The sequence below is a fragment of the Sciurus carolinensis genome, chromosome 1 (genome assembly GCF_902686445.1).
Source record: "Sciurus carolinensis chromosome 1, mSciCar1.2, whole genome shotgun sequence".
NCBI classification, from domain to species: Eukaryota; Metazoa; Chordata; class Mammalia; order Rodentia; family Sciuridae; genus Sciurus; species Sciurus carolinensis.
The window spans coordinates 147,026,146-147,049,772 of NC_062213.1; the positions used below are offsets into that span (position 1 = coordinate 147,026,146).

General features: G+C 34.5%; 1 protein-coding gene across 1 annotated transcript in view; it reads left to right on the top strand.

Moving 5' to 3' along the window:
• The window catches only part of Slc44a5 (solute carrier family 44 member 5), a 351,400-nt gene that overhangs the window by 323,140 nt on the left and 4,633 nt on the right, over positions 1–23,627 (top strand). Inside the window, 11 exon segments of the mRNA XM_047562167.1 lie at positions 5,589–5,720; positions 9,070–9,169; positions 11,788–11,880; positions 12,319–12,406; positions 12,906–13,168; positions 13,641–13,735; positions 16,152–16,255; positions 17,316–17,389; positions 18,013–18,083; positions 18,197–18,285; positions 19,570–19,654. Of these exon segments, the coding sequence (XP_047418123.1) occupies positions 5,589–5,720; positions 9,070–9,169; positions 11,788–11,880; positions 12,319–12,406; positions 12,906–13,168; positions 13,641–13,735; positions 16,152–16,255; positions 17,316–17,389; positions 18,013–18,083; positions 18,197–18,285; positions 19,570–19,654 (1,194 nt within the window).

The window sequence follows — 23,627 nt, forward strand, 5'->3', positions numbered from 1 at the left end:
TGGAGATATCACACAGGCCCTTCTGAAATACAGACAATTATTAGAACTATTTTGAAAATTCATAGTTCAATAAACTGGAAAACCTGGAAGAATTTGACAAATTTATAGATATATATGATCTGCTCAAGTTAAATTAAGAAGATACAGAAAACCTAAACAGCAATATCAAGTAATGAAATAGAAACAGCAATTAAAAGTCTTTCAAAAAAGAAAAACCCAGGACCTATTGGATTCTTAACTGAGTTTTACCAGAACTTTATAGAATAACTAACACCAATCTTTCTTAAATTATTGCATGAAATTGAAAAGGGGGGGACACACCCAAATATACATTATAAAGCCAGTATAAACCTGATACCAAAATCAAAGACATATCAAGGAAAGAAAACTACAGACTGATATTCCTAATGAACATAGATAAAAAATCCTCAATAAAATATTAGCAAACTATTCAAGAACATCAAAAGATTCATGATCAAGTGGGTTTCATTCCAGGGATGCAAGTTTTGTTCAACATATGCAAATCAAGAAATGTAATTCACCACTTACATAGAATTAAAGACAAAAATCACATGATCATTTCAATAGATGCAGAAAAGGCCTTTGATAAAATCCAACACCCATTCATGTTAAAAATGCTGGAGAAGCTAGGGATTGAAGGAACTTACCTCAACATAGTAAAGGCCATTCATAACAAACCCAAAGCCAAAATCATACTAAATGGAGAAAAACTAAAAACATTTCCTCTAAAATCAGGAACAAGACAAGACTGTACACTCTCAGCACTGCTATTCAATATTCAAACATTAGTCAGAGTGGTCAGGCAAGAAAAGTAAATAAAAGGGATATAAATTGGAAATGAAAAAATCAAATGACCTCTCATTTCTGATGATACAATCCTATATCAAGAAAACTCAAATCCTCCACCAGAAGACTTCTAGAGCATATCAATGAGTTTAGCAAAGTAACAGGTTAAAGGATCAATACCCATAAATCAATAATTTTCCTATACTCCAACAATGATTTAGAAGAAATCAGGAGTTATCTCAGTCACAATAATCTCAATAAATAAATAAAATAATTGGGAATTAATCTAACCAAGGAGGTAAAATATTTATACAATGAAAATTATAGAATGCTGAAGGAAGAAATTGAAGAAAACCTTAAAAGATGAAAAAACATTCCATGTTCTCAGACATGTAGACCCATAAAAATTGCCATACCACCAAAAGAAATTTACAGATTCAATGCAAACCCCATTAAAATACCAATGACATTCTTCACAGAATTAGAAAAAAACAATTCTAAAATTCATTTGGAAGAATAAAAGACCCAGAATAGCAAAAGCAACACTGAGCAAGAAAAGAGAAGCAGGAGGCATCATAATACCTGATCTGAAATTATAATGCAGAGCTGTATTAATAAAACAGCATGGTATTGGCATCAAAATAGACGTCAAGACCAATGGAACAGAGTAGAAGACACAGAGATAAATCCACATACCTAAAGTCATCTGATATTCAACAAAATTGCCAAAAACATATTTTGGATAAAAGAGAGTCTTTTTAACAAGTTGTGCTAGAAAAACTGGATAGCTATAAGTAGAAAAATGAAATTAGACTCCTGTCTCTCACTCTGCACAAAATTCAAACCAAAATGAAATGATCAAAATGATCAAATGATCAAAGATTTAGAAATTATACCAGAAACTTTACAACTTCCAGAAGGAAAAAAAAAAGGGTCAACATTCCATCATACAGGTGCTGGCACCTACTTCCTTAACAAGACCCACAAAACACAACAAATAAAACCAAGAATCAATTAGTGGAATGCCATTGAACTAAAGAGTGTCTGGACAGCAAAGGAAATGATTAAGAGCATGAAGAGAGAGACTACAAATGGCAGAAAACCTTAGCCAGGTACTCCTCTGATAGGGGATTAATACCCAGATATACAAAGAATTCAAAAAACTTAACACCCAAAAAACAAATAACCCAATCAGTAAATGGACAAGAGAACTAAATAGAAACTTCTCAAAAGAAGAAATACAAATGGCCAACAAATATGTGAATAAAGGAGTTCAGCATCTCTAGGAATCATGGAAAGGCAAATCAAAACTACACTAAAATTTCATCTTATTCCAATCAGAATGGCAATGGTCAAAAATATGAACAACAATAAGTGCTGGTGAGATTGTGGGGGTAAAGGTACACTTGTACATTGTTGGTGGGACTGTAAACTAGTACAACTACTTGGGAAAGCAGTATGGAGATTCCTTTAAAAAGTAGGGATGGAACCTTCATATGACCCAGTTATCCCACTCCTTGGTATTTTCCCAGAAGATCTAAACTTGGCATACTATAGTAACATAGTCACCTCAATCTTTATAGCAGTTGAACTTCACAAAAGGTAAACCATGGGATCAACCCAGATGCCCATCAATTGTGTGGTATATAAATACAGTGGAGTTCTACTCAGTCATAAAAAGACTGAAATTATGGCATTTGCCAGAATATGGATGGAATTAGAGGATATTTTGCTAAGTGAAATAAGCCAAACTCGGGAACTAAAAGGTCAAGTGTTTTCTCTCGTATGCAGAAGCTAGAGTAAAATAAAGGAAAGGTGAAGGGAAGGATGGGATAACATAAAGAACCAATCAAATATAAATTAATAGATGAGCAAAAGGAAGTCTATTAAAGTAGAGGAAGGAGAATGGGAGAAGGGAATGAGAGTGGGAGGGAAAATGGAGAGGGAAAGGGGGGGCATCATGAACTGAAATTGATTTCCATGCATATATGAGTTTTTCAGGATGAACCTAACTATGTATAACTATAAAGCTCTAATTAAAAAAAAAATCCTAGGAATAAATCTAACCAAGAAGGTGAAAGAACTTTACAAAGAAAATTATAGAATATTGAAGAAAGAAACTGAAGAAGACAAAAGAAGATGGAAAGGACTCACATGTTCATGGATAGGCAGAATTAATATTGTTAAAATAAATGGCTATACTACCACAAGCAATATACAGATTCAACACACTCTCCATCAAAATATCAGTGACTTTCTTCACAGAACTAGAAAAAAACAGTCTTAAAATTCATTTGGAATAATTGAAGACCTAGAATAACCAAATCAATTCTAAGCCCAAATAAGCAATGCTGGAAGCATCACAATACCTGACTTTAAATTATACTACAGACCTATAGTAATAATAATTGCATGATATAGGCATAAAAACAGACACATAATCCAGTGGTACAGAATAGAATACATGGAGACAAGCTCACACAAATAGAGCCATCTGATCCTTAACAGAAGTGTCCAGAACATACACTAGGCAAAAGACAAGCTTATTTTTGGTACCAGGAATTGAACCCAAAGGTACTTAACCACTGACCCACATCTCTAGCCCTTTTTACTTTGATACAGGGTCTTGCTAAGTTGCTTAGAGTCTTGCTAAATTTCTGCAGCTGGCTTCAAAATGCGATCCTCCTGCCTCAGCCCTCTGAGCCCCTGGGATTACAGGTGTGCACCACTGATGGAATTACATGGTGCACCACCATACCCAGCAAAAGATAACCTTTTTAACAGACAGTGCTAGGAAACTGGTTACTCATATGTGTAATAATGAGACTAGATCTTTATCTCTTACCCTGTATGACAGTCAACTCAAAATGGATCAATAACCTAGGAATTAGACCAGAAACTATGCAACTGCTAGAAGAAAACATAGGGTCACACTTTCAACATATAGGTGCAAGCCATGACTTTCTCAGTAGAACCATAAAGTTCAGGAAATAATGCCAAGAGTTAAAAAATGGGATGGCATTAAAGTAAAAAGCCTCTGAACAGCAAAGGAAGCAATTAAGAATGTGATGAGATAACCTACAAAATGGGAGGAAATTTTTGCTAGCTACTGTTCTGACTGAGGATCAATATGCAGAATATATAAAGAACTCAAAAAACTTAACACATCATAGAACCAAATAACCCAATTAATAAATTGGCAAATGAACTAAACAGACACTTCTCAAAATAAATAATACCAATGACCAACATACAAATGTAAATGTGTTCAACATTGTTAGCGATTAGGGAAATGTAAATCAAAACTACACTGAGATTTCATCTCAGTCCAGTCAGAATGGCAGTCAATGAGAATACAAACAATAATAAATGCTAGAGAGGCTGGAGAAAAAAAGAAAACCTTTTACACTATTGGTAGGATTGTGAATCAGTACCACCACAGAAATCAGTGTGGGATATAATCACCATCTGACTTAGCTATATCACTCCTCAGTGTTTATCCTAAAGAACTAAAGTTGGTATACTATAGTGATACATGCCTACTGTTTATAGCAGCACAATTCACAATAGCTAAACTATGGAACCTAGCCTACATGTCTACCAACAGATGACTGGACAAAGAAAATGTGCTATATATACACAATGGAGTTTTATTCAGCCATAAAGAAGAATGAAATTGTCCTTTACAGGAAAATGGATGGAACTTGAGAGCATTATGTTAAGCAAAATTAGCCAAGTTCAGAAAGTCAAGAGTCATATGTTTGCTCTTAGGTTTAGAAGTTAGGAAAAAGGAAAAGAAAGGTAGGCAGGGGAATCTCCTGAAAATTGAAAGAAAATCAGTAGAGGAAAGGGCAGGCAATGGGAGGAAGAAAGGGAAAGTGGCAATACTGGGGAATAGTATTACATGCATGTATGAATATGTAACAACAAATCCCACCATTATGTACAATTATAATGCATCAATAAAAATATGGAAAAATGCACACATCAAAATGGAACTCTAAGCTATTTACGAAGTTACACAACATAAAAGAAAATACAGTATTTGAAAGTGAAAAGATTGGCAAAATTACTAGCAATCATTAAACAAAAGAAAGATTTAGAAAACATAATAGTATCAGGTGATACATTTTAAAATAAAATGTATTATTAGGGAGAAAAAGGATTCAATTAACTAAAACAATACCAATTCTAAAATTGTATGCTTGTATTAAAGTAGCCTCAAGACTGAGGCAGGTGGATTGTGAATTCAAAGCCAGCCTCAGCAATTTGGTGAAGCCATGAGCAATTTAGCAAGACCCTGTCTTAAAATAAAAAATAAAAATAAACTGGGATGTAACTCAGTGGTTAACCACCTCTGGGTTCAATCCCCAGTACAAAAATAAAAGCCTCAAAATCCCTAGATATATAAGAATAAATAAGCCAATATGTAATAAATCAGTACTGAGAATAAATCTCCCAGAGAGATTTCAACACATATTTTTACTGAACAAATATACTATATTTATTTAACCAGTTCCTATTGAGAGACATTTTGGTTGTTAGTAACCAAAAGTACATTTAAAACCAGAGATACTCACATAAATACTGAAAATCTGTCAAATATAGAAGCAATTTAGACTTTTAGATCCAAATAAAATATTTACTATGTAAATATGAATCTTACTATGTAAATATGAATGACCACAGTGACTAGTTTCACATAGATATGTGTGATGAGCATATGACTTCTGTTTCAGAAAATAACATTTTACATTAATATGTTTTTCTTTCTTTTCAAGGAATATGGTACTGTTACCAGGAATACAACAATCTTCAGGAGCACCCAAATTCTACACTCACTATATATGACATTGGGATTGAGACTAACATAAGCATGTACTTTAAATTGAAACAGACATGGTTCACATTTTGTGAGTGAATTTTAAAAACTAATTTTGTTAAAATCATAATAATGAAAAGATATTTTTTCATGTAAGGGAAAGCTTGGGTTGGTGTAAACTGTTAAATACATTTCTCACTGATGGAATTACAGGTAAATGTCTGCAAACTACAGCAAATGGAAAAGTCATTGAGGAGAATTTATTGTATAATCTAAGAAAACATTACAAGGCTCTCAATTCATTTGCCTTTGACTTAAAATGGTTGGGTTTTGAATGTTTATGGACAGTAACCTGATATCTAAGAAAGATATTTAAAAAGAAATAAATGCTTGATTTTTCAAATTTGTTCAAATGAAAAGAAAAATAAGAAACTTTTTCTCATAACAAGACATTTGAACTATTTTAGGAATTTGAGCAATCAGTAAGTGAAAATAAATGTATATTTTTGAAATGTTTATTCATATTATTGAATTAGTTAAGGGGAATATTAAGTTTTTAAAGCTAGAAGATTTCCAAGACAACTTTAGTCTTATAGTCATAGAATGGTTTTATTATAATATTCCTTGCACTTCAGAGATTCATGTTCCTTAATCAAGATTTTAATTATCTCTAATTTCATGTTGCTCAAAAAAAATTCATTTTCATATTGCTCCTATTGCTCTTTACTATGTTCGAGAAGGCCTGGTAAGGATCCCAGAAGAGGACAATATATAATGACACACCATAATTCCAGGCATGGGTGCTATCCCCCAAAAGTTGAAAATTTGATTTTGTCACTTTATTTAAGAATACTCTTTCAAGGACAGATTCAAATCATATCACCACAATGCCATTTTATTTGTTTACACCATTAAGCTATTCTCCCTGCAACCAATATACAGGCACAGCCCATCTAGGACAGCACTTTTCTGGGGTCAAAGCAAAGGGAAGCAAGATTATCAATGAAAAGCTTTCGAAACAAGGGGGCTCAGACAGCCTTAAGAGATGGTTACTTCAGAAGGATGCCAACTTTGATGACTTAGCTCTGTGGCACACAAGTCCCTACAAGGTTCTTTCGTCTGCCAAATTCAGTTTTTCTCTTTTTCTTGGACAGAGTTTGAAAAAATGGCAAATTCTTACTTGTTGGCTTCCCATTTCTCTCATGAAGACTAGTTCCCTTCACTTCCATTATTTTTTTCAAATATGTTGCAGAAGAACGTTTCATTTACAGATTTTATTTTTAACTACAAAAATCATGCAAATTGTGTCCTCATTCCTTGTCCAGAATTTGAACGATTCTATATCTTCTCAGGGATGCCCTTACTGTTATCTGTCCTTTCTAAAGGGGGCATATTTCACCCATTATCTATTGAAACCTTTTGTTCTATTCTTGGATTGATTTCAGTTGCAAATTTGGAAAAATTAAGGGATATACCTTTAGGAAAATTTAGAGCTTTTTTTTTTCTTATATTTTCAAGTTTAACAATATGAAACTCTTCTTAAATGAGCCTGAGGCTTCATAATCAATCAGATATTAATTGATTACTTTCTGTGTGTTTAGCAAATTCTAGGAATCAGAGAAAAAGGCATACATGTGAAATTATTAAGACAAGCACTAAAAAACAGTATTTACAAATAAAAAAATTATAAGTTTATGTGTCCTTGGTTGTGTTGGAAGAGGATTCTATTCCTCTCTGTTATTAACTAATTTCATTACCTTGGGTATATTTCTTACACTCCAGGTTCTAATCTCCTTCTCTATTAAGTTACAGAATTATGAAATCTGTTCTATAGGATAGCAAATATGTTTATATTACTTATTCAACCATAAGAAGGGAATATAGTACATAAATTCAAATTATTTAGATTCCTCTAAGGTAACCATTTTGATATGTCACTTTGTTAATGTAAGTTTAATATACAGTGTTCCTTAACAATGCACTTCAGAATGCATACTGATTTTGATGTATTTCATTTCCTTACATTTTTTTTTAAGATAATGGTCTTAGCATAAAATGGCTATATTCCACAATTTAAGACAGAAATTAGTGTTTTAAGAGAATAAAATGTGCATGAATATATAAATACATAGCTTCACTAAAAGAAAATGTTGAAGCAAGATGATACTTAACTAAGTTCCTCCTGCAGCTCTGAGTTTACTTATTTCAAATTACTTGGAGATCTTAACTGATGTGTGATATGATATCAGAATGTGGTATTGTAATAAAATGAATAACAAGTTATCCATCACTGAAGCTCAAGAATGAACAGAACACCTCTCAAGGAGATTATAGAAGGAATTCCTTCATGAGTAGAATTTTAAGTTTCCAAGAAGTTTATTTTATACTTTTCAGGTTTGTTCTTAGTAGTACCATATTGTCTTGATTTTAAGATCCATACCTTTCTATTTTTAACATTTCTGAAATCAGGATGCATCTTAAAATTATTGAATAGACATTTGATGAAGGGTTTTTTTTACTGTCCCTAAAATTTTATTACTAAAGATGTATCATAGAATTGAGGACATATGATAATTGAGACTATGTAGAATTAAGTTTTTAAAAAACCTAATTGAGCTAGCTGAAGAAAAAAAAACTGGAACAAGCTAGGGGTGTAGCAGAGGGGTGTTTATTATAAAAATATAGAAGTGGCTCGTCAAACTCAAAAAAGCACCAGATGTTCAAATTTAATTGCATCCAGAAAATGAAAAGTCCCAAAGAACCCAAAATTTCCTCTCCTCACTCCCTTTCTTTATACACATACAAGGTATTCTTTCTTTGCAGATTCTCTTTCTTCGCATAAAGATGGATTTGACACAGTTTACTAAATTTGTATTACCCTCAGTTCAAGAGGTTTATGAACTTCAAGACTAAACTAGATTCCCTTAGTTTTGATTCTAAAATGTGTATTGGTCTAGTTGGGTTGTATTTACACCCCAGTTCCATCAGTGGTGGCTCTGGTGGGTGAAGTCACAAAATAAGAAGTTGGTAGCCAAGAGACTGCCCTGACTGCAAAGATAATTAAGAGACATTGGAGCAAGGTGAACAGCCTAAAAAGCTCTTCTGTCATAGTTTCTTACCATGGAAGGAAACCCTTCCTCCTTACATGCCTATTTCTCAATTTCTACAAGAGGTGTGAAATGTTTTCGTGGATGAAATGAAGCCTATTCAATTGAGATGTTCAAGTTCTAGCTAAAGTTGTTAATCTGGATTTCTCAGTATTTCATGCAGGTGTTAAAAGTGACTCATAAGATTGGCATTTTGGAAAGGCAGCACTGTTTAAATTATAAAGTGTCAGAATTGACAGAAATAATCATAAAGCACAGACCTAACTTTTGCAGAAGAAGTTTGTTTTTGTATTGATTCATATCACAGACTGATTTTTGTTTTCCTGTTCTAAGTGATAATACTCAGCATCATTGAAGTGATTATCCTCATCTTGCTGATCTACTTCAGGAAACGAATCCGTGTCGCCATTGTTCTGCTGAAGGAAGGGAGCAAGTAAGGCTCTTAATGTAGAAACTTAGACAGGGTGTCAGCTGGTGAAGTCGGCCACTGCTAGTTGCACTTCCCAGTTTTCCCCCTAAGAAGACTTGTTAAGGAAAACTATTTTCCATCCAAGAGAATCAAGTTCATACTCTGCCACTTACTAGAAAGGTCACCACTAACAGGTCCTTTTTGTTTTTTATTTTTATCTTTTGTGGTACTGAGGATTGACTCCAGGGACACTCTACCACTGAATTACACCCCTATGGGTTTTTAAATTTTTATTTCACTAAATTGCCAAGGCTGATCTGAAACTCAAAATCCTGCTGTCTCCCTAGTAGCTGGGATTATAGGTGTGCACCACCACACCTGCCTAACAGATCCTCAGTTATCATAGGGTAAAATAGGATAAAATCTGTCCTGTCCATATATCAATATTTTTTGAGCACCAAGTGTACGTTGGAAGAATAACATGTTAAAGTGAGCCACAAAGTTCTATATAAAAGTTATATTATAGGTTGTATTATATCCATACTGTGTCATATATTAATATTAATAGTTGAAATGTTTTATAAAACTTAAATCACTATGATTCTGTAAATTCAATTATATGCTATTATCATTTACATACAATTGACAACATTTTCTAATGGAACAATTGATTCTAGCAGCACCAGACTATTCATTCTGTAAAGCTCATGATTCAGGAACACAACACTCAGAGCCATTTTTATTTTAAAATATTATAAAATAAACACTAAATCTTTCATAAAATTCACGCTGGGAGGCAATAACACCTATAGTTTATAAACTATTCCAAAAGGTCACTTGAGGATAATATGTACTCTAAACTTTTGAATAATGCATGGAAGAAACAAGAAAAACATTCCTATAAAGCCAATAGACCCCACACTTTACTTAGGACGATGGAAACTAAGTTGTTAAGGACCAAGACCTAAAATTATTTTTAATCATCTTTAAGGACTATTGTAACAAAAGTGCCACATTATTATAATAATAATAGTGCCACCTGAAACCAGTGGTTTAAATAGTCAACAAGCAGTTTGTTAAACTCTCTCTTTTCCCCCACAATAACTGTTGCCCTGTCATTATCCACTGAACACCACTGATTTGCTGGGTTTCTTTCTTAAATAGTATGTTACTGTGCAGTTCACTGTAACATGCCCCACTTGTTATGACCCTAAGTGTGTGCATGTGTGTGTGTTTGTGTTGAAGCTCTAATACAACTGTGACAGGTTGATAGATTGCTCAGGGGAAAATAAGAACCGGAATAAATGCACATGCGAATTCAAAGTAAATTTAAGGATACACAGTAATTCACTTGAAGTCAGTGTATCAAGAATAGAGAGTACAGCAAAGAAGATAATGAATGCCAAAGTACTGAGATAGGTCAAAGCATCTGTAGCAATAAAATTCCCATCATATTTTTTTTTTTTTTTTGTACTGGGGATCGAACCCTTGTGCATGCAAGGCAAGCACTCTACCGACTGAGCTATCTCCCCCACCCCCATCATATTTTTAAGTGGTGTGTCAAACTGTGTTGTGTCATGTACCGAAATGGGCATTTGTAAGTAGTGGTTAGAAACGGCTCAGCTAGGATGGTGAACGTTTTACAAACCATATCCTATGAGGGAATGTCAAAGAAATGATTATCCAGGAGGAAAAAAAAAGATATGGAGTTACTTGAGGGGTTGCTATGGCAAAAAGGTAGTAAAATGATCATGAACATTTCTTCCCAGAAATAAGTTGCAAATAGGTAGAAAAGGAAGAACTTCCTAATACTTTGTCAGGAAAATGGAATAAATGGTGTCCTGTAAAAGTAAGTTCCCAACACTCAATGTCTGCAAATTAATTAATTTGAATATAACAGATCAGTAATTTTGTTGTTGTTGGTTTGGTTTTGGGTTCCGCCCCCCGCCCTGTTTCAGGGATTGAATCCTGGGGCACTGTTTTGGTTTTTGTTGTTGTTGTTTTGTTTTTGTTTTGAGACAGGGCCTCTCTAAAATGCTTAGGGTCTCACTAAGTTACAGAGGCTGTCTTTGAACTTTCAATCCTCTTACCTCAGCCTCCTGAGCTGCTGGGATTACAAGTGCGTACTACTGCGCTCAGCTAGGTATTTCTGAATTAGGGAAGGATTCAGAAGCAGATCTTCAAGTTTTAACTGAAGATCATCAAGGTTCCCAACTTTAAAAGTTTAAGAATCTAAACCAAGAAATAAATCTTATGATTATAATGTGCCAACTTTATTGATCAGACACAAATAACTACAGAGAATAGAGTTCGAGGGACTTTAGGTAGCAATCAAACATGCTCATTATGCTTTATTATTCAAATTCTTACAGGGCTTTTCCTAGCCATACATTACATATCAGACACAATAACAGCATTCTTGGAAGAATATCAAAAAACAAGAACAAGTAATAAATACAAATTAAAATCAAATAAGAATCAACCAGAATGATCCGTGAAAAAAAATCAGTGGTTATTACTAGGTTCTTAGAATTAATTCAGTCTAAGGCTTACTTCTATTTCTAAGAGACAAAAATTTCATTGAGAAATTACAGTTATGATTGAAACTTCATCTTGAATTTCAAATATTTGTTTTATTTCAGAGCCATTGGATGCATTCCTAGTACTTTAATTTATCCAGTTTTAACTTTCTTTCTGCTCTTAATCTGCATTTCCTACTGGGTTGTGACAGCAGTGTATCCTTTGATAAGTGACCTCTTTAAACCACTGGTCCACATTACTGTTCAGGAACAGGAGTTTAAATTCAGTGTTCTCTTTTCCTAGGAAGACAAGGAACATGCTAAAGAAAAACCTGGATATGTTTCCCAAGCCCTTAAATGTTTTGTCTATTGATTTAATTTCCCTTCCAAAAAAAAAAAAAATCATGTGATAGACTTGTTTTCTTTTGGCCTCACATAACCAAAGAGAGGTCCTTTGTACTTTACTGTTTTTTAGGGGACACTCAGAGCAGCTGGTCCATGTTATATTGATCTAGGTGTAATAAGTCATGAATTATTAAAATATTAGAAGATATCGAAGTTCATCTCCCCATAAACTTTAGAGTCATCTGTGTTATTTTATTGTCTATTTTCAATATCCCAGCAAATAATTTTTCCTTAATAGAGTCCATGCAGTTTTTTGGCTACATCAGGGGTACCTATATACACAGTTGTAGCCCCAGAGGAACCATGCATACATGCAAATAAAATCTGTGACCCAGAGGTAAGTAAAAGAAACTCTCTGCTTACTTCAAAGCAGAGTTCTACTGCATTTCATCTTGCAGTTGTATTCATCCTGAGACAGAATTTTTAAGCACCAATTGTTATAATAACTATTTACTTATAAGGGAGAGTGGGTCAGCTGTTAGCAGGAGATCACTGAAAATGGTAGGCATAATGGAGAGAAGCACTATCACTTTTTTTTAGTTTTCTTGTCTTATCATATATTCTAAGAGGCTGGTACGGCCAACAAAACACTAATAAATGTGAAATCATAGTAGGTACAGATGGTGAACATATGATTGAAAATTGGGTACTTTCCAGGGCCCATTAAAGAATTATATAAAGTGATCTAATAGAAAATGGTGGAGTAACAGCAAAAGCTAATGGAGAAAAAACAAGACATGCAATTTGGGAGCTACGAAAGACAAAAAGGCAGGGAGATGTTATTTTGAATTGGCATTTATTCTTGTGTTTTGTTTTCTTTTGTTTCCTGAGTGCAGATTTTTAACACAACTGAAATTCCCAAAGTTTGCCCGGGGGCTCATTGTAACTTTGCTTTCTATGGTGGACAGAGTCTGTACCATCAGTACATCACTACCTTCCATATGTACAATCTATTTGTCTTTATCTGGCTTGTAAACTTTGTCATTGCATTGGGTCAGTGTGCCCTTGCTGGTGCCTTTGCTGCTTATTACTGGGCCATGAAAAAACCTGATGATATTCCACCATTTCCACTTTTTACTGCATTTGGATACGCTATACGGTAAGTTCCTTGTTAAGCCTTTACCCATTTCCTCAGTTTTAGTGCTCATATTTCAGTCTTGGCTAGTTACTTCTAGTGGCAAAGTAAAAATGAGGTTTAAAGTGTGGTTTAATATTTATAGATAACCATTGGTTTGTCTGTTTTCATAACCATGCAATACAATCTCTACCCAGGCCAATATCTTTCTAAATCCCATAAGTTCCTTCAGATGGAAAATATAAAAGAGAATACCAAATGAAAGATTAAAGATTAATCTGGCTCTGTATCTCCATTGATCAGGTCAAACATTCTATTTTTTGAGAATAGACTGTTGATAGATGAAGAAGGCAGATGTATACGATTTAAAACCTTCTGTGGAGATAACATCTCTTTCTTCTCCATAGTCCTTTTACCTCTGAAAATTGTTTGAATAGTAACCTGTTAGTTAATAGTAAGGATATTTTAAACTTTTATTCTTGTTTTCTTTGCCTAGATATCACACAGGATCCCTAGCATTTGGAGCTTTAATTCTTTCAATAGTTCAAATGTTTAAAATGATCCTAGAATACATGGACGGCCGTCTTAAAAGTAAGATTCCAGAATTTATTTCAGACTTCCTGACTGTTGTAAAGAGAATAGCTGGGGTGTAGGGGGAGGCTTGATGACTAACTTGTACTTGGTAGTAAAGATGGAAATGGTCAAGGTTGGAATACATTTCGAAGAACAACCCAATAGGACTTGCTGAGGATTGAATGCCAGGGAAAAGGAGGAGCACACATGAAGAAAAGAGAGGAAAAGATGTGATCCTATTTATTAAGACGTGGAAGCCAGGAGAAGCAAATTAAAAAGAGAGAGAGATTAAGAAATCTGTTTTAATCTGTCACTGATGTGAAGTTTGGTGGAGATGTCAGATAAACAGTTCCAAGTCTAGAGCTCAGGTCAGATTAGACTGAAAATATGATGTGACTATCACTGAAAAGAACTTCAATATGATACATAGAGTTTACAAACACATGAACTCTGTTTAGAATCTATCTTAAAAGATAGCTGAAACAGGGGGCTGGGGAGATAGCTCAGTCGGTAGAGTGCTTGCCTTGTAAGCACAAGGCCCTGGGTTCAATCCCCAGCACCCCAAAAAAAAAATTTTAAAAATTTTTAAAAAATTAAAAAATTTAAAAAAAAGATAGCGGAAACAAATCTTGAAAAGGATCAACTATTCAAAATTATTTCAAAACTTAATACAAAGCTAGAGTAATTAAAGCTGCATGGAATTAGCATAAGGATAGACATATAGACCTGCAATAGACTAGAGATTCCAAAAATAAACCCTCACATATAAAACCATTTGCTGTGAAAAATTAGTCTCTTCAACTATTGGTCCTGGAAAACCTGGATATCCACATGCAAAAGTATGAGGTTGGACCCTTACCTTATACCAAACATGAAAATGAACTCAAAATGATTCAAAGACCTAAACATAACAGCTAATACTATAGAACAAAAGCAAACACAGGAAAGAAATCATAATGACATTGGATTTTGTGATGATATCTTGGTTATCACACCAAAAGCATGGGCAAAATAAATAAATATATAGGACTTCAAAATTAAGGGAGACCAATAGAAGAGAGGAAGAGGGGATCAAGGGGTGTGGGGAGGCAGGGAGGGCATGAGGAAGTACAAACTTTTGAAATAAAAATTTTTGGAACAAAATCTACCAAATTATGCTGTGTCAATATATAAGTATACCACAATGAATCATATTCCATATATATAATTTTAATGCAGTAAGTAAAATAATAATAAAAACAATAGAAAGGAAATTAGTAGAGTATAAGCAGATCCAAGGGAGGAAGGAGAGTAGGGAAAGGGAAGATACTGGAGAATGAGATTGATCAAATTGTATGAATATGGCATAAATGAATCCCAGTATTATGTGTAATCACCATGCACCAATAAAAAAAAAATTAAAAATATTTGGGCATCAAAAGATGCTATGGGGAAATGAAGCAACAACTCACAATGGAAGACATTTGCAAATAATATGCCAAATAAAGGATTAATATTCAGAGTATATAAAAAACTACAACTCAACAGTAAAAAAGAATAAAAAACACAGTTTAAAATGGGCAAAGTACTTGAATGGACATTACTCCAAATATTATAAAAAACCAATAGGGACATGGAAATATGCTCAGTCACTATTTGTAAAATGCAGGTTAAAACCATAATTAAAGATTCTCAGATTCATTAGGATGGCTATCAAACCAGCAACAAAAACAGAAAATTAAACTGTTGATGAGAATGTAGAGAAATTGAAACTTTTGTGTATTTCTGGTGAGAATGTATGATGGTACAACCATTGTCAGAAACAGTATATCATTTCCTTCAAAAGTTAAAAATAGAATTTTCAATTGATCCAGAAATTCCTCTTCAAGATATATTTCCAGAGAATTGAAAATGAGGACTCGAAAAGATATTTGCACATCAGTGTTCATAGCAGCATTATGAACAATAGCCAAAAGGTGGAAACAACCCAAATTTCCACTAACAGATCAATGGAAAAATGAATATTATCTTTAAAACGGAATAAAATGGTGAACCTTGAAGACATTATGTTAAGTGAAATATGCAAGATGTAAAAAGGAAACATTTTGTATGACTGTATTTATGAGGGACCCAAAAGAGGCAAATTCATGCACACAGAAAGTCTAACAGAGGTTAAAAGAAGCTGTGGGAGGGGAGCAGCAAGCAGTTAGAATTCCTATTTGAGATGATGAAGAGTTCTGAAATTGGGTTGTGTGATGGTTGCACAACGTTGTAAATGTGCTCAAGGCCACTGAATTGTAAACTTAAGAATAATTAAAATGACAAATTTTGTATTATGTCTATTTTGCCACAATAAAAAATGCAAAACCCATTTTAAATTTTTTGTTATTATTTATTTTGAATCATAGAGTTCAGAAACAAATCATTAATAGATTTAAATACTTCCTTCTCACAGGTGCCCAGAACAGCATTTCCAGATTTCTACAATGCTGCATGACATGCTGTTTTTGGTGTTTCGAAAAAATGGTAAAGTTTTTAAACAGAAATGCCTATATTATGGTAAGTAGTTTTTTTTTTTTTTAAATTTACTAAGCTACTGCTTGCAAACCCAACCCCAGATCTATGCTGTTCCCTTTAAAGCACTTTTATCTAATTCAGTTGAACTTATGACCATGTTGACAAAAGGGTTTGTGAATCCCACCTGAGATTCAGGGCTGTGCTCTCCTGGTTGAGGCAGGATCTTGACTATGCCTCACTATTAGCTTCAACATCTTTTTTGAGAGTGTAAGTATTAATTACATTAGAACTTAAAAGGTGCTATATTGAAAATTGTTTCATGTGTCTTTGAAGGAGTGGGAGGAAAACTTAGTTTATGTTTCACTCTGAGAAGAAAATGTTTCTAATTCTGGGATTTACATAATTTGAAGAAAGGGTCTGATCATTTTTGTGAATCTTGTATTAAAATATGTAGGTATTGACAATGTTTGACTGAATGTATTATATATTTCCCATGGGAATATGAAGACTTCTAAAGATTTTTTTTTAAAGAGGGGATCCAGAAATATAATTCTCTTAAATTTTAGAAGTTACAACCATATGACACTTGCTTATTATCACAGTGACAAAGGGATCTGGAGAAGTGATTCAAATAATCATGGAGATTCAAATAATCGTTCATTTATCTCCAGTAAGAGTATTATGTTGAGTCTGTTAACCAGTAAATGAAATACAGGGAAAGGCATTGGATTTGAGCAGTTTTTTATGTGAAGACTACAATACTTAGTCCACCCCAAGCAGACTCCATCCAAAACATTCCAAGGACAGAGGTCCTTACCTGAAACTTGAGAAAAGGACCTGCCTCTGTTGGAGGCAATCTAATTCTCTGGAGTTCAGGGGCATAGGGCATGTGAAGGACATTATCATGTCAGTGATACTGAGGGTTGTGCAGAGTTGAGGAATACACAGTCCTCATGCCTCCCACAAACCCAAATGTGGGAAGGAAGAGGACATTAGTATGGACCACAGCAATTAATTTGATTATTTTTCTATCACTGGATTGTTCTTTCATCTTATCAGAGTATGCTACTGGCTCAAAAATAGTATCAATTGTCTTCCTTAGATTGCAATATATGGCAAAAACTTCTGCATATCAACAAGAGATGCTTTCAATCTGCTGATGAGAAACATTATAAGGTAAGTAATAAGGTTGAAAAATTGAAACAGTTTGATGAACTTCAAGTATTACATCCTTCCTATGTTGTTTGAAATGTTGGTAGCCATGTTAGGTGAGAATATTACCTTTAATTTGATAGATTTAAGTCTTCTCTCTCACATCATTAATTTATTTTCATATCCTATAATTGTTTTCTATCATCCACCTAGATTTTTATATACCCTGGAATTTGTTCATTTTTATTATCCCTTCTGCATAAGAAATTTCCCAGATGAACCACATTATCATCTTATCACTGGTCATATCCCTCTCCCAAAATTGATGGAGACTCAGTGAACAGAATTGGAGAACAAATACAGCATCTTCAGGATTCAGGGTATATCTATAACCTCAAAGGAGAGAGAGAGGCTGATACCTTGATTGCATGACACCTACAGGCCTACAATGCCATCTTCTGTTTATTTCATTAAAAATAAGTCAGAATTTCATCTCTGGGTTCTACTTTCATTTCTTTTATTTAACAATTGCCAAATGAAATTTTAGCAAAGGCATGTCAAAATGGACTCATGAATTATTTGCTCTCATAAATTTCAAGTAAAAAGTGTATTTTAAACATAAAATTATACTTTTTTCTGATACTCAGAGTTGCAGTTACAGATGAAGTTACACAATTTATATTACTCCTGGGAAAAATTCTAATTTCTGGGTTTATAGGTAAGTATTATTACTAATAAAAATTTGGAAAGATGCTTGGAAAAATGCTTGGCTGCAAAAAGCTACATGCATTTCTAAGTGTGTAATTTATATGTTCTGCCTTTTCAATGTAGGTATCCTGGCCTTCTTAGTCTTCACACAGAAAATACCAATGATTGTAGAAGGACCAACATCTTTAAATTACTACTGGGTACCTTTGCTGGTAAGAATTGGGGTCTTATTCAGCTAAGGCTGCTATGGGTACCATAGACTGGATGACTTAAACAATAGAAATTTATTCCTAGTTCATTCCATTTCTGAGGTCCTCTTTCTGGTGTGCAGAGGAATACCTTATTGTTGGTTTGTGGTGTGTGTGTGTGTGTGTGTGTTGTATAAGAGAGAGGGAGAGACAGAGAGACAGAGAGAGAGAGAGAGATGTCTTTCCTGTCTCCTCTTATAAGAGCACTAATCCCTCTATGAGGGTACCATTCTGTGAACTAATTACCCACAAGACTCATCTTCAAATCCCATCACATTGGGAATTACAGTTTCAACATGAGAACTGGGGGTAGGGGGGCACAATTCAGTCCATAGCAGCTGATAGCAGCTGAGTATTGTTGACTCTGATTTATCAGAGATAGGGAAATTGAAAAAGAATACGAGCAATCAAAATGACAGCTAACATTGGTCTCACTTTGTGCCAACCTCCACCCTGCTTTAGAGATTAGGTTTCTTGAAAACAATTGTTGAGATAGAAATTCATGCAGAAGGTTTTTATTGGGAAGTTCTCTGCTAAGGTGCATTTGTAAGAAAGTGAGGAGGGCAGGACAGGGCAGCAGAAGAAGCTGAGACCACAGACATAATTACAAAAAATTCTGGCAAAGAGTCTGGGCCTTTGTCAACCTCAGCAGGCATCTGGTAGCCATGAACTGTCCCTAGAGGGGGTTGCCCTCCAGTGAAGCAGTTCCCTGTAGGCAGAGCAGTTTCTGGTCAGGGAATCTGCTGAGTTATCCCAACATCTGGTTGAATGAGGCAATTGCAGGATATTTGGGTGAAGTTCTGCAGTCTGTGTTACAATGTATTAACTCACTTCATCCTTTTGGCATAAATACTGTCCTTAGCCACATTCTCCTCTTCCCCTCTGCCAGTTTAATATGTGGGCACCGAGAGGTTAACTGGTTAAGCCCTTCAGCAGTGATTCAAACCCAGGCAGTATATGCTCTTAATCCCTTTGTTTTACTGCCTTGTTATACTGGATCCTAAAACTGGGATTTTTTTGTAGACATTGGGGATAGCAGAAATAAAATGGATAGGCAATCTAGTACAATTTCTTAAAGTCTCAAGACAAAGCACACAAAAGCATTATTAAATTTTTTGATCTTTACTTTGAAATCTTTTTTAACAGAGTTACTTGAAAGCTTTCTTGCCCTGACTTTCATGTATGCCTGCATTTTGTTCTTCTGGACAAAGTCAATGACATGTTGGTTCTTTTCTCTACCCATTTCAGACTGTCATTTTTGGATCTTACCTAATTGCTCAGGGGTGCTTCAGCGTCTATGCAATGTGTGTTGAAACAATTTTCATCTGCTTCTGTAAGTATTCAATATGTGTTTCCCCTTACCATGGATAACTGACAGGTGAGAAGGTGAGGACCCACATCTTTGTGGGTTTGCTATTACCCAGCTACAACCACAAAGCAGTATTTATTTGGAAGGAGACATTGCTTAGTAGATGCTCTTTAAACCTTAACAACTGAGGAAATAATCCAGAGGCAGAGAGAGACAAATTCTGCTTAAGTATGTAGAATCTAAGAATTTCAAACTCAAGATATTAGAAGAATGGAGAGCAGGAACCAATGGGTGAGGAACTTGATGAAGTTTTCATCAAGGACACAAGGTTGCATTTGCAAGATGAATAAGTTTGGAGATCTCAGGTACACCATGGTCATCATAATTAACAAAGCTATATTACATTCTTGAAATTTGCTATTAGAAATCTTAAGCATTCTAATCAAACATGCACAAAAAAGATAACTATGTGAGGTGATTGATAAGTTAATTAACTTGATTGTGGTAAACATACCAAAATATGTATGTGTATCAAAACATTGCATACCTTAAATATATACAATTTGTTATTTGTCAGTTAAACCTCAATAAATCTGGGGAATTATGCCTTAGTAAACTTTGGGGGAAATACAAAACCATCCCCACTCAAAAAAAGAAAGAAAGAAAGAAAGAAGGAAAAATGGAAGGAAGGAAAGATGGAAGGAAGGAAGGAAGAAAGGAGGGAGGGAGAGAAGGAGGGCAAGAGGGAGGGAGGAAGGAAGGAAGGACGGAAGGAAAGAGAGAGAAAGAAAAAAAGAACTTCAACAGCTGAGAGAACAGAGCTTACAAAGCACAAGAAACTCATATACTAAAATGAACATCTTTGTTCATTGCTTGGTACTAGCATGATATTCTCTTTTCATTTCTTAATTTATTTCAAAATTTTAATGATGATGGGCTTCTGTTGTGCTTTGTGAACAGAATTGAGGATGTAACTGGACTTTGGGCATTGGGTTTTAGGGATTTTTTAAAGACATCACTTATAATAGCCATTCTAATTGGAGTAAGATGAAATCTTAGAGTTGTTTTAATTTGCATTTCTCTAATTACTACAGATGCTGAACACTTTTTCATATATTTATTAATTGTCTGTGTGTTGTCTTCTGTAAAGTGTTGGTCCAGTTCCTTGGCCCATTTATCGATTTGGTTCTTTGTATTTTTGGTGTAAAGTTTTGTAAGTTCTTTATAAATTTTGGAGATAAGTGCTGTACCTGAAGTGGATGTGAAAGGATTTTCTCCCACTCTGTAGGCTCTCTTCACATTCTTGATTGTATTCTTTGCTGAGAAAAAGCTTTTTAGTTTGAGTCCATCCCATTTATTGATTCTTGCTTTGATTTCTTGTGCTTTGGGAGTCTTGTTGAGGAAGTCTGACCCTTAGCCAACATGATGAAGATTTGGGCCTACTTTGTCTTCTATTAGGTGCAGGGTCTCTGGTCTAATTCCTATGTTTTTGATCCATTTTGAGTTGAGTTTTGTGCAGGGTGAGAGATAGAGGTTTAATTTCATTTTACTGCCTATGGATTTCCAGTTTTGCCAGCACTATTTATTGAACAGCACCATTGTAAGTTTTTGGCTCCTTTGTCTAGTATGAGGTGACTGTATTTATGTGGTTTTGTTTCTGTGTCTTCTATTCTGTACCATTGGTCTGCCTGTCTATTTTGGTGACAATACCATGCTTTTTTTGTTACTATTGCTCTGTAGTATAGTTTAGAATGGCTATTACTAAGAACACAAACAATAATAGATGTTGGTGTGGATGTGGGGAAAAAGGCACACTCACACATTGCTAGTAGAGTTGCAAATTGGTGCAGCAACTCTGGAAAGCAGAGTGGAGAATCCTCAGAAAACTTGGAATGGACCTACCTTTTGACCCAGTTATCCCACTCCTTGGTTTATACCCAAAGGACTTAAAATCAGCGAACCACAGTAACACAGCCACATCAATGTTTATAGCAGCTCAGTTCACAATAGCTAGATTGTGGAACCAACCTAGATGCCCTTCAACAGATGAATGGATAAAGAAACTCTGGTATATATACACAATGGAATACTATTCAGTCATAAAGAATAATAATATTATGGCATTTACAAATAAATGAATAGAATTGGAGAATATCATGCTATGTTAAATAAGCCAATCCCAAAAAATCAAAGGCTGAACGTTTTCCCTGATAAGTGGAGAATGATATATAATGGGTTGGGGGGTGGAAAGTGAGAGAAGAATGGGGGAACTTTAGAATATGTAGAAGGAAATGAGAGGGAGGGGGGTAATGAAAAATGGTGGAATGAGACAGACATCATTACCCTATGTACACGTATGATTACACAAATGGTATGAATCTACATTGTATACAAACAGAAATGAAATGATGTACCCCATTTGTGTACAATGAATCAAAACGCAGTCTGTAAAAAATTAAAAGTTAAGTAAAAAAAAAGAGATCACTTATAGTTTCGATAAAGTCAAGATGGCAACAGTTTCAAAAACCCACAGAGTCAATTCACACAATGTAACAGGGTGACAAATGGATATAGGGAAAGTGACTGGATCCATTTTAAACCTTAAGAGTTTCAACAGGTCTTTAGAGCTTTCACCACTGAGTTATATACACTGTGCCCCTAGGTGGCATGTGCAATCCACATACACAGAACAGATGCTTTTTAAAATAGCCCAGAGAACCTGGCGCCCACCAGGACTTTGATCTGGCTTTCACCTTCAGTGACATCTTTGTGGCAAATATAGTGATGGTAGGGTCAGCAGACGAGAGAACAGAATCCATTAGGTATACAGTTATACACCGAAAGAGATAGTGTCTCTGACATGTTGCTCTTAAGGGAAGTAGAGAAAACTTATTCTTCTACAGGGCATTACTGAGCAATCCATATGTATAAAACTATCAGTTTTTTTTTAGAGTAACATATAACATCAATTTCACTAGGATCACAAGAGGATAATGACTATAAGGCAATATATGCAAAGAAAAATCTCCTAGAAAATAATGACCTTTTTTTTTCTCTTTCTGAACATGTTAAAAACAACTTCAGATAACTAGACAAAGAAATCAGAGAACTTTTGTGTACTAGTTTGCCTTTCCTCTATCTGTAAATGGAAAAGAAAATTTTAATCCTTTACCTAGTATCTCAGTGTTTTTTGCATTTTTAAAAGAAAAGTCATGTTTAGAAAACTTGAACAAACTACAGCTTTGTCATGGGATGGCAGAAGGCATATGGAATTAAGGCAGTGCCTAAGCCATCATAGAAATGAGGGTCTGGAATGCACAAAGATGTCTTCTTTCATCTCAGATGCTCATCATGGGTACAATTTAGAGATCTATCTATGATATTCTTTATTCTTATAACTTACAATATTTCTTAAAATTCATCTTAGGAAATGTCTAGAACCTACTAGTTCTCAGTGTTTGAAAACTTAGGCTAATGTCAATTTAAAATTTTTCAGTGCACTTTTAACTTGGGAAATTAAAAAAAAAAATGTTTTCCACCCATATTTATTAATAAATTGCCAACTTCTTGAAAATTGGGTATAATGTCAGCATTATAATGTTGACATTAATAGATTCCTTTCAAAGACTGTAGTCTCTGATACTAAAGAACCAGGGAAAACAGGTGGTATTTCTCTTCCTTCCCAGCTGTTATGAGGGACATCATCATACTCTGGAAACTTTCTTAAGTGATACCCTCAGTCAAATTCTGATTATGTTGGATACTTTTTATTTTTTTATACATCTTTTTATATCTAATATCCTTGTTTCCAGAAAACTTATGCTCTTTAAAATGCCAATCATTTATAAACCCTTTACTAATGGAAACATAGCATCTTTCTAACATTACAAGGCACTGAGAATACTGTTGGGAAAAAATTATAGTTGTAGATGATTATTAATTTGATCTAGACCAGGCTTGCTACCAATACATCAAGGGTAATAATGATACAGACGTA